Genomic DNA, 12,431 nt, shown 5'->3' with positions numbered 1-12,431 from the left:
GAGTTCTTATTTGCTGCTATTTTTTTCTTGATATATTCATACTTTCCTATATCTTTGCATGTCATAATTTTGTTGTTGTTGAAATTATACTTACAGGTAGGTTAGAGCAACCCTGAATTCCAAATCCTCTATCCCAGAGATTATTTTTGTTTTTGCTTTTTGTTTGTTTGGACTAGTTCAGTAGAATCTGTCTCCCTTGCATTATGTAACCGCTAATATTTCTTAAATTTTTTATTTTTAAATTATTTTTTATTTTTAAGGCCAGCTTCCTAGAAGTTTCCTAGTCAACGTAGGCTAATGATGAGACTATAATTGATCAGAGGTTATGCTTAATTGAGCCAATAAGGCTTCCACCCTTTGCCAGTGGATCTGTATGTGTTGGGGAACACAATAAAAATTTAGGCAATTTACAAGTCTGACTGACTTTTACTTTCTAACATGCCTTCTCATGTCTCCTTTCTGAGTATACTAGGTTTCACACTCATCTGGGAATGCATAGATAGCTAGTGCCCTCTCCAGTCTCTCCTGAGCATGCACAGCCTATCAGACTAGGAGTATCTATCTGTGAGCTTATCAAGACCCACTTTGTCTTATTCCCCAAATCTCCTGCTAAATTTCTTGCAAGTGTGCTGGTTCATATCTTTCCCCTATCAGTATCAAAACCTCAAGTTAGTCTTTTTGGAGCATGTACTTCATTCCAAATCAAATTTGCTCCCTCTAGCAGTGGAGCTGCTGGATTTAGAACTTTTCTTGCCCTTTAAATCTGCCAAGTTAAGAAAAACTGGGAGAGGAGGTTTTGCCCTAAATTATTTCATTCAGCTATTTTGTTATTATTAAACATTACATTTTTCTAACTTTTTGGTACAATAACCATATTTATGAACTTTCCTTTATTATTATTATTATTATTATTTTAGTACTTTATTTTTTTTAATAAATCTTTATTGTTCATATTATTACAAATGTTCCTCTTTCCCCCCCCACCCCCATTGCTCTCCTCCACCAGCTTCCCACCCCACCCTCTGCCCTTTCCCCACCCCTATTGTCCTTATCCATAGGTGCACAGTTTATGTTCAGTCTCTTCCCACATCCCTCTCTCCCCTTTTCCCCAAGAATCGTCAGTTCACTCCCCTTCCATACCTCTGATTCTATTATATTCAACAGTTAATATTGTTCATCAGTTTTTTTAATTTCCTTGGTTTTTAGATTCACTTGTTGATAGTTATGTATTTGTTGTTCATAATTTTTATCTTTATTTACTTTCTCTTCCGAAAGGACCCCCTTCAGCAATTCATATAATTCTTATTATTTCTAGTTAATCTCTTTTCATATCCTCATAGGTCTCGTTTATTTTATCGGCCTTTTCTAGGAGATTCTTGAACAACCTTATAGGTGTGGTTTTGAACTCTCTATCCAGTCGCTTTTTGTCCTCCATCCATTTCTTTCCTTTGTGATCTATTTCATTGTCTTGGCATTTTCGCAGCTTCCCTGATGGGGCGGAGTTTCAGGGTGGAGCCTACAGCCTTGGCTTCCATCAGCCACACCCTATGCGGTCTCAGTAATCCCCCGGGTCCTTCGGTACTTGCTGCAAGCACCTCTGAGAGAAAGGTGCCCTCAATTTTCGCCTGCTACCAAACAGTGTAGGCTCTCCCCCAATAAGCCCGGAACTGGGATTCAGTTCAGTTGGAAGTGGGGTTGGAGGTGGCATTCAGAGCAGTCTGGAGCCCCAGTCTCCTTTCCACCAGGGCAATCCCACGGCACAGCCAACCGTCCCTTCTCTGTACGCAATGTGCGCGCCTCCGGGACCTCCTTTCGCCGCTCCCCCGGGGTTCTGCATTGCAGCCTAGCTCCCTCTGTTTGAGCCTGGGTCCCTGGTCTGGCCAAGAACTGGGGTTCAGAGGAGTCGGAACTGGGGCCCAGCACAGACCGAAGCCTTTGTCTACTTCCCACCAGGGCAGTCGGGCAGCAGAGTCAACAGTTCGTCCTCTGCGCACAATGTGCGCGCCTCTGGGACTGCCTCTCTGCGCGCGCTGCGAGTCTCAGTACCTTAGGCTTTTACAGCTCCTCCGCTCTTCCTTCTGTTTTTTTCCTTGCTTCTCGTTGTAGAATTTCCAGTCAGTCTACTTTCCTGTAGTTCTGGGTAATGTCCATTTTATATTTTAGTTGTATTTTATTAAAATTGTTGTGTGCAGCTGCGGCTAGGTGTTTACCTGTGCAGCCATTTTGGATTCCTTTCTCATCAGTATTTCTAACTCTCCTTTTTTATTATTTATATTCATTTGCTAGGCCTGTCATAACAAAATATAATGAGCTTCATGGTATGAAACAACCTAATTTATTCTTTCTCAGTTCAAGAGACTAGAAGTTTGAAATCAAAGAATTGCCAGGATTGATTCCTTCTGGAGGCTCTGAGGAAAAGTCTATTCCATTCCTCTCTCCTAGCTCCTGGTAGCTGCTAGCAAGCCTTGGCACAGCAGCATCTCTTCAATCTCTGCTTCAATTGATCTGTGGCCTTCTTCCCTGTGTGTTTGTGTACCTGAATCTCCCTTTCCTTTCTTTTATAAAGATATTGGTTATTGGATTTAAGACATACCCTAATCCCATATTACTTCATTTTAACCAATTATATCTTCTAAGATCCTATTTCCAAATAAGATCACATTCTGAAGTTTCAGGTAGACATAAATTTTGTGGAATATTGTTCAACCCAGTATATCACTCATTATAAAATATCACCTGAAAATCAGTAGGGTCTCTCTGTTGTAGATTAGGTGGTCTTTTGTGAAGATTAGTTTGAAAATGAATAGAATAGTAAGATGGCATTTGACTTTTTGTTGCAGGGGTTCCTCAAGTTAAGCTAGCTCACACCCCCTTTGGTTATTTAATTCACAGTGTTAAGAAAAAGGAAGAGAGCCCTGGGCGGTTTGGTCAGTGGATAGAGCTTTGGCCTGCAGACTCAAGGTTCCAGTTTCGATTCTGGTCAAAGGCATATGCCTTGGTTTCAGGCACATACCCAGTGGGGAGTGTGCAAGAGGCAGCTGATCAGTGTTTCTCTCTCATCGATGTTTATAACTCTCTATCCTTCTCCCTCTCTATAAAAAATTAATAAAATATATTTTAAAAAAAGAAAAAGAAAAAGGAAGAGAGATCTGGAGACAGGAAAGGGTTGGCAGAGCTTTACCCTTCTCAACCCTAACTTGCATGTCTTCTTTTAATCTAGAGCCAAATAACTATCGGACTATGCGTGGCCGGGCAGTAAATGGCAGCCAGTTGGGAAAGGATTACATCCAGCTGAAAAGCCTGTTACAGCCCATCCGGATCTACTCAAGAGCCAGCTTGTATGGCCCTAATATTGGGCGGCCCAGGAAGAATGTCATCGCCCTCCTGGATGGGTACGTCAGATTATTTAGCAGTTCTTATAACATTATTTATTAAATGTAATTAATTAATGTGTTTGTATTTTTCCTAGTGATTTAGTTCTTAAGAAGGACAGAGAGATTTTTTCCGTGATTCCCCCCACTCTAAATCAGGGATTCTCCATCAAACAGTGCAATAACTTTTTATGTCTCCAGACCTTCCACAGTCAACAGAAGGTGGTAGGATTGGCAAGAGAATACATAATCAAACAAAGCCTCTGTCATTTATGTCCATGTAGTTATGCTTTTAGATTATCTTTTTTAATGATTTGATTAATGTATTTCCATGAGGATGACATTGTGCTCTCAGTAGCATAACTCTGTATTAATTATTCATTTATTCTGGAAATGTTTCCTGAGTAAATGATATGTGCCTAGTACCATGTAAGGAGATGGGTATGTAATAATAAACAAAAACAGATACTTTTTTTTACCTTCACAGAGTATATAATATAGTAGGAGAAACATAGACATTTATCAACTTATCTAAAAATTAAGACAATACCAAGTAAAGGTACATGGTATAATGAATACTCTAAGGGCTGGGATTTGATTGAGCAGGAGGTCATGGAAGGATTTCCTTAATGAAGGCACACATAGAGGAAGAGAGATATTAGTGTAATTTAAATGATAGATAGGTATTAACTAGACAAAGTTTAAACTGAACAGCATCTGTATTCTTGGGGAAAAGAAAAACATATGCAAAGACACTGAGGATGATAAAAGGGCCAGGTTGGCTAAAGAAAGGCATAGCTAGAGAAGTAATTAGGTGTCATATTATATAGACAGAAACTTATAGGCATACTAAAGGACTTAGAATTTCTTCTAAGTACAATGGGAAAGATGCTGAATGTTATTAAGCTGGGGAGAGAAATAATTTGACTTGTTATGCAAAAAATATGCTATGTTTACCTATAGAAAATAGGTTGGAGAGGAAGCAGTGAGAAGGCCACTTAGTAAAGAGAGAAAGAATAATGGGAACCTGGACTAAGATGGTAGCAAGGGAATATATTATTGGAGGTAGAATCCAGAAGTCTTGATATATTGGATAAATGTATGGTGATATGACATAAGTATATTCAAGCAACTGGGTGAGTGGTATTGTCATTTACAGAAATGGGAAGACTGGAGGACTAGTCTAGGAAGAAAATTATGAATTAGGTTTTCATGTTACATTTATTATGTTTGAATCTAAATAAGATGTCAAATATATCATTGAATGAGTCAAGGGATCAAGATCTCTGCTAGCAATATTAATTCTTGGGGTCATTAAAATGCAAATAGGATATAAGGCTGTGGGAATAGAGGAGATCACTTAGAGAGAATGTGGAAAGAGAGGAGACAAAAGGAGAGGCCAGAGGAACTCTCGTATTTAGAGGGAGAAAAGAGGAATGACCTCAGAAGTAAGAAAAAAGGGAGAGATTAAAATGACACAGGAAACAAGAAAAGAGTTTTAAATACAGAAGGATTTCTCCTAGGAGGCCAAGAAGTCAAGTAACAGGAAGATAGAAAGTACCAATGGATTGGGCAACATGCAGGTTGTTGGTGACTTTGGATAACAAAGTTCAGTGGAGGGGTGAGAACAAGAGACAAATCACAATAGTTTGAAGAGTGAATGGGGTGTGTGTATGAAAATTGGAAACAATGATACAGACAGCAATCCTTAACAGATTTTTTACTATGAAGGAGAACAGAAAAACTAAGGGAGATGTGGGAGTCAAGGAAAGTGATGACATTTTTCTTCTGGGAGACAGTAGAACATGTTTGTGTGTTGATGAGACTCATGCAGGAAAGGAGCTAGATTGAAGATATAAAACAAAGTGAGAAGTCCTTCAAGGTTAGAAGAAATGGAGGCCAGAAAAAATGGCCTTCACTAAATGGAAGGGTAATTCTATCAGAGTAATAGAAGGTAAGAAAAAAATATTTCTCCATGTCAGAGGTTAAAAAGTCATACTGAGGAGACTCTTCTACCCAGAACACAGGTGTAGTTAGGGCATCCTCGTTTGTGTACATGCTGTAAATGTGAGCACATAGCTAGATGTTGGTTTGTTATGAATAAGTCAAGAAATGTGGATACAATAGTAAGTGACAGATAAAAGAAATGAGCATGTAACTGAATGCTATGGTAGCAAGTGGTGGGGTTCACTTCCCTATACATCTAAAAACTAACAGGACTCAGGAGATAGAGAAAATCACTTTGGACAAGGAAAGGTCCCAGTGCTTTATATGCCAGGGAAAAAATGGAGATTTGTCTTTCTTAATGTATATGTACTAAATATACAGTGAAATATAACTTGAAATACATAAACATTCCTAGCAACTCAACCAACAATAACAAAAATGTCACCACTCTAAATTATCAGCTCTGTAGTCTTTTCGAGTTCTCCTGGTTATACAGATATAATTTTACATAGTTGTGATCATTGTATATGTATCATTTTGAGTTCTGCATGTTTTACTCATTGCTTTATATTGCATTCTCTTTATTTCTACATAGTTCTCATATTTGTCATTCTTAATAGCGGTAAAATATTCTGTTGCATTAATGTACCAAAGCTTTCCCTCACTGTTGGGCATTTGGACTCTTTCCAGTTTTTGTCTGTAATATATAGCACAGCTATAAACATCTTTATACAAATAGGTTTTTTATTTCTTTTGAATTACATCCTTGGGCTGTAGTCCAAAAAGTTTGGTTTCTGGATCAAAGTATGTATATGATAATTTTTATGGTTCTTATATTTGTTGCCAGATTTTATGTTTTAGAACAGTTTTACCAGATTGCAGGGCAGCACTGTATTAGTGAATCTTTCCCCTAAATACCCCACAGCAATGAATATCATCTTTTTATTAATTTACTCTATTTTAATTGATGCAAGACTCCTCATGGTTGTTTAAATTTGAATTCTGTTAACTTTAAAAACAACTGGGGGATTAAAAATGGCGGCAGAATAAGTGGATGTTGCACAGACATGCTCCCAGAAAGAAACTAGTATTACAACTAAAATATAGAAAAACTTCCTGAATTATCAACGGAAAACTCACAGGAGAGAACCCTGACACCCGAGGACTGAAAGTGGAGACCGCATAGTAACTGGTAGGAGGGGTGGAGGCGCTAAAGGGCTGGCCTGGCGCCCACAGACGATAATTGAGTCCCAGAGAGATATCTCAGCTGTGGGGGGTTGCCATTGAGAACTCTGGGATCTAATCCCCAAGCGCCCCCCCCCCCCCCCCCAGCAGAGAGCACCAAAATGGAGGAGGGTACCCATATAACATCTGGCTGTGAAAAGCAGCGGGGCACTGTCTGCCAGAGAATTAACAGCTGAAAATGCAGGCACCCTCTTAAAGGGCCAATGAACAAAATTCCCTGAGGAACCATCTATCTTGTGCTCCGGCAGAAGGAGGCTTAAGTAGACTGGAGATATGAGGGAAGAAGCCAAGACTGGGGACTTGGGGGATAGAGTTTAGAAGGCAGACACCCCAAGTTTCATGGGCCGAGTTATTCTCTCATGCAGTGGAGAACATCTTTTCCACATAGACATCTACCAGACATCTACCTTGCCTGGGGAGGGGGAGATAGTTGACACACACTATTGAAAAACATCTTGCCCTGAGAGTATTTAAGAGATTAAAAATAACAATTAGCCTCCAGGCAGTAGCAACTGCCCCACTCTATTGAAAACAAAACAAAACAAAAAACAAAACAAAACAAAACAAAAAAACCTCTTGTGATACCTGAGGACAATTACCTGGGGGGCAATTCAAGTCAGAATCCTATCAGTCTGTAGGCCAAAGCGGTCTTTGGAGGCTTTGATTCTCTGCCTGACCTAATTAGTCAAAAATAGCCTCTAAAACAGTCCTGCACTAGAGATTGAGAGGTGTAGAGGTCTAATACATAGACACAAACCCAAACAGAAATCCAAAATGAGGAGACAAAGAAATAACCCCCAAAATAAAGAACCATAGAATTCTCCAGAAGAAGAGATAAATGAAACAGAGATAAGAAATTTATCAGAAACAAAGTTCAGAGTATTGATGGTAAAGATGCTCAACAGCATGAAAAATGATATAGTAATTATGAAAAAGTAACAGTATGAGATAATGAATGACATAACACAAATAAAGAACACATTGGAAGGAATACACAGCAGATTAGGGGAACATTTGGAAATGGCCTAAGTGCCCATCACAGATGAGTAGATTAAAAAACTATGATACATCTAAAAAAGAAAGAACTCTTACCATTTGCAGTAGCATGGATGGAACTAGAGAGCATTATGCTAAGTGAAATAAGTCAGTCAGAGAAAGATAAATATCACATGATCTCACTCATTTGTGGAATATAATAAACAGCATAAACTGATGATCTAAAATAGAGCCAGACCAAAAAAAAAGTATTTAGGATATAATACAAGTAACCTCTAATTTGCAGATTTTTAATATATCCTACAACTTCAGCAGAATGACCGGTCACTATGATGCACACTGATCACCAGGGTGCAGACACTCAATGCAGGAGCTGCCTCCTGGTGGTCAGTGCGCTCCCACAGGGGGAATGCCACTCAGCCAGAAGCTGGGATCATGGCTGGTGAGTGCAATAGCGGTAGCAAGAGCCTCTCTCACATGTGTGGCAGTGCTAAGGACCCCTTGGGGGATGTCCACCTGCCAGTTTAGGCCTGCTCCCGGACTGCGAGAAGGTACAGGAATCCCTCCCATTCAGTGCATGAATGTCATGCACCGGGCCTCTAGTATATATAAAAATATATATATATAAATAAAAGCAACTGAACATTTTCCAATTCCTTATGTCATCTCCTTTCTCCTGCCCCAGATGTGGTTAATGACACAGTACCATTTTTTCCTTAGGTGCAGACCGGGAGGCAATTTCAGATTCATTCCTCTCCTTTGTTCATATACTCTCTCAGTTACTTATTAAGTTCTGTTATTTCTAACATCTTAGTATCACTCATATTCTGTCTTCTTTCCATTTTTATTTTAAGTCTTATAATTTTCCCTCCTAAATGGTTTCTATGTATCTAGTCTCAGACTCTAATAATTGTTTCACATCGATTTCTCAGTGGTTTTTCAAAACATGCAACACGTGACCAAATCACTCTTGCTTGAAATCCAAGCCCTATCACATGCCCCCCTGGACTTCAGGGTCAGGTGCCTGCCTCATTTTGCATCCAGGGTACAGCTCCATTCCCTTTGCACAATGTGCCCATAGCCATCAAAATATATGTAAATTTTGACAGACGCCATATACTTTCCCCTTTGTACCTTTTTATCTTGTGACATTTTCTTTAGAGTAAAACCCTGTCCCCTATTTTTTCATCTTTCCAATAGATCTTCTCTGACATTTTTAGGCAGGGTTTTTTTTTTGTTTTGTTTTGTTTGTTTTTTTGTTTTTGTTTTTTTTATCACCTACTCTGTCCTGATAAAGTACTTTGTTTATTTTCCTGCTGTAGCACTTATCAAATTGATGATAACTTATTATTTATATGTCTGCCTCCCTTACTAGATTGTGGACTAGAATCAGGACCACGCCTGATTTTATAGAGCCAAATTAATTTTTAAATTTTTCACTTAGATAGTTATAGGACTAAACAGGATTGTCTTTCTAGTTATGATACAAACTCCTCTTAGATAGATATAGAATCTTCACATTTATATCTTCAGGGACTAACATGTTGCCTGGAATATGGAGCATACTTAATAAAATGCTTGTTTTATTATTTTCATTTCCTTATTCGGGAAATGGCTCTTCCTAGAACTGATTTTTATCTAAAGTCATGAAGAATTATTCTTTAGGGTTATATCAATTTCCTCTGTTTTTCTTTTATAAACTTTTATGCATCATCTATATAATGACTATTTTATTTTAACCTATTGTTTTTTTTATTACTTTGAAACATGTTTTTATTGTTTCAGAAGTTTATTTTTATTATAACTATTCTTGTCTACTTTCTTATTGATAGTCTTTTCTGTTTCTTTCCTTACACAGTTAGGATAAAGTTACTATTTCCTTTCATATGGACATTTTAAATGTTTTAATTGTTAATGTTAAGCTTTTTTAATTTACTTGGAGTTTATTGCTACCGTATGTCTGCTATAGAGTAGGGACCTAATCTATTTTTTGGTGATGCAGTAGTATCAAGAAGCAGACATTCATTGAAAGCATTTTAACTAATACAGTTAAACAGATGGAAGACTGTCAACAGATTAAGCAGAGTAAGGAAATGGCAACCCAGAAAATGTGGACTCTGAACAAAGATAACCTGCCTAGCAGATAGGCTCTGAGTCAGGAAGGGGTTAATGAGAAAGGGGGACCAAGTCAAGGAGTTTATATGAAAGTGTCTGCAGAGTGACTACAACCAGAGATCATCTCTTCCTCCATCATTTTAAGTGCCCTAACCTGCCCATATAGAGCAAAGACAGCTCAGTATATTATCTCCAAGCAAATACCAAGCCAAAGCTTAGGAGCCCTCACCAAAGAAACTGAAGGAATCGCCAGGGGATGAACCTAGAATGTTAAGATGGAGTTGCTCTTGCATAGTAAATAAAACAGTTAATGAAGCATTGTGGGATACCCATGCCAAAGGCTGTCTGTGCGTTCCCCTCCTCCCTCTCTAAAGTAAAATGGATTGGCTAACAGACTCTGCCTTAAAAACAGACATCCCAGGGAAAAGAGAGGCTTATCTAAAAGCCCACATGTTCAATAGCTGAGAAAAATCTGTACCTGCTACTAAGAAGAGTCTATTTAGTACCAATTTTTAAATATGAATTGATAGCCAAGGATCACAAGAAAACTGGTAACATGGAAGAGAAAAACCAAGATAAATAAATTTAAAAATTGACACTAGAAGATTATAACTTGGGATCAGAACTTTAAAAATAAAAACTGGAATTAGTATTTTTATAAAGATATAATAAGATATTGTATTTCTAGAGTAAAATCTTATTTCTATGAAAAAAAGATACAATTAGAACAATAAGTTTTAAAAACTAAATATGTAATTGATGAAATTATATCCAATAAAGGTTAGACAATGATTTATTAGATACAACACTGAAAGTATCTAATACTAATAAAAGGGTATTAATGCTAATTAGTCACATTAATGCTAATTAGACTGGGAGACTTTCCGGACGCCCTTTCAGAAAAAGCCATGGTGGCAGGCCAAGGCAGAGGTGGTTAATGGCAATCAGGCCAGGAGGGAAGGGCAGTTGGGGGTGATCAGGCTGACGGAGTGGGGGGGCAGTTGGAGGTGAGTAGGCAGGCATGGGGGGCTAATTGGGGGAGAGCAGGTCAGTTGGGGGTGAGCAGACAGGCAGTGGGGGACAGTTGGGGGTGATCATGCTGGCGGGGGGGGCAGTTGGGGGGCAAGCAGGCTGGTGGGGGGGCAGTTGGGGGCGGTCAAGCTGGCAGGGGGGGCAGTTGGGGATGAGCAGGCCAACAGGTGGGGACAGTTATGGGGGGAGGGCAGTTGGGGGAGAGAAGGCCAGCAGGCAGAGTGGTTAGAGGCGATCAGGCAGGCAGGCAGGTAAGTGGTTAGGAGCCAGCGGTCCAGATTTTGAGAGGGCTTTCCGCCTGCCGCTTTAAAGAGGCAGTCAGACATCTCCCAAAGGGTCCCAGATTGGAGAGGGTGCAGGCCAGGCTAAGGGACACTCCCCCACCCTCCCTCCTGTGCACAGATTTTGTGCATTGGGCCACTAGTAAATGATAAAAGAGAATATTGATTCATTGGACTTTTACAGAATTAATAAACTTTTGTGCATTGAATGGCATCATCAAGAATGTGAACTGGCACACAGAATGGGAGAAAATATTTTCAATTCAGATAAGTGATAATGGATTTGTATACAGAATATATATAAAGAACTCTTTGAAGGGGCAGATTGGGAGAGGTCAATAGGGGGAAAGGGGACATATGTAGTACTTTCAACAATGAAAATTTTTTTAAAATGAACTCTTACTACTCAACAATAAAAAATAACCTATTTTTTAAAATGAGCAAAAGGGAATTGAGTAGACATTTCTCCAAAGAATATAAACATATGGCCAATAAGCACATGAATAGATGTCCAATATCATTAGTTATTAGGGAAACATAAATAAAAATTATGAGATATCACTTCCCATTCACTAGGATGGCTAAAATAAAAAGACATAGAAGAACAAATATTGGAGAGGATGTGAAGAAATTGGAACCCTCATACATTGCTGGTGGGAATATAATATGGTGCAACAGCTTTAGAAAACTGGCAATTACTCAAAAAAATTAAACATTGAGTTACCATATGATTCAGCAATTCCACTTCTAGGTATATACCTACAGTAAATAAAAAAAAATCCAAAATTAAACTATACAAATATTCATAGTGACATTTTCATAATTGCCAAAAAGTAGAAACAGCCCAAATGTCCATTAACTGATGAATGGATATATAAAATGTGGTATATTCATACAGTGGATATACATATACATTCATTGTATTTTTAATTGACAATAAAAAGAAATGAAACACCAATGCATGTTACAACATGGATGAACCTTGAAAACATAATGCTAACTGAAAGAAGGCTAAATACTGCATGATTCCCTTTATATGAAATGTCCAGAATAGGCAAATCTATAGGGACAAAAAGTAGATTAGTAGTTGCTTAGGGCTGATGTAGAGTGACTACACATGGATAGGGATTTCTTTCTGAAATTAAACGTTCTAGAATTAAATTATATTGATGGTTGCACACCTCTTCCAATATGATTAAAAACTTTAATTTTATACTCACATGGGTTGATTATATGGTATTAAATTATATCTTCCAAACACTTTTAAAAGGAAAAAAAAGTCTACTAAAAATTGGAAGATAAAAATAAAGGAAATCACCCATACACAGAGCTTAGATAGAGTTAGAAAGTTTGAAATAAAATATTACAGATATAGCTGAAACTGGTTTGACTCAGCGGGAGAGCATCTGTCTGCGGACTGAAGGGTCCGAGTTTGATTCCGGTC

The 12,431-nt window shown here is 38.4% G+C and overlaps 1 protein-coding gene across 4 annotated transcripts in view; it reads left to right on the top strand.

The window, feature by feature from the left end:
* The window catches only part of HPSE2 (heparanase 2 (inactive)), a 438,368-nt gene that overhangs the window by 237,704 nt on the left and 188,233 nt on the right, over positions 1-12,431 (top strand). For all 4 annotated transcript variants that reach the window (XR_014796800.1, XM_084904090.1, XM_084904089.1 and 1 more), the window contains exon 5: positions 3,221-3,392. Coding sequence is in view for 3 of the 4 variants with exons in the window: in XM_084904090.1 (XP_084760216.1) it covers positions 3,221-3,392 (172 nt within the window). In the remaining variant the exon portion in view is untranslated. The remainder of the gene's footprint in view (positions 1-3,220; positions 3,393-12,431) is intronic.

This window comes from Pipistrellus hanaki (assembly GCF_964339955.1).
Source record: "Pipistrellus hanaki genome assembly, chromosome: 14".
Taxonomy (NCBI): Eukaryota; Metazoa; Chordata; class Mammalia; order Chiroptera; family Vespertilionidae; genus Pipistrellus; species Pipistrellus hanaki.
The sequence above is the reverse complement of the archived record's forward strand: the minus strand, read 5'-3'. Positions and strand labels throughout refer to the sequence as shown.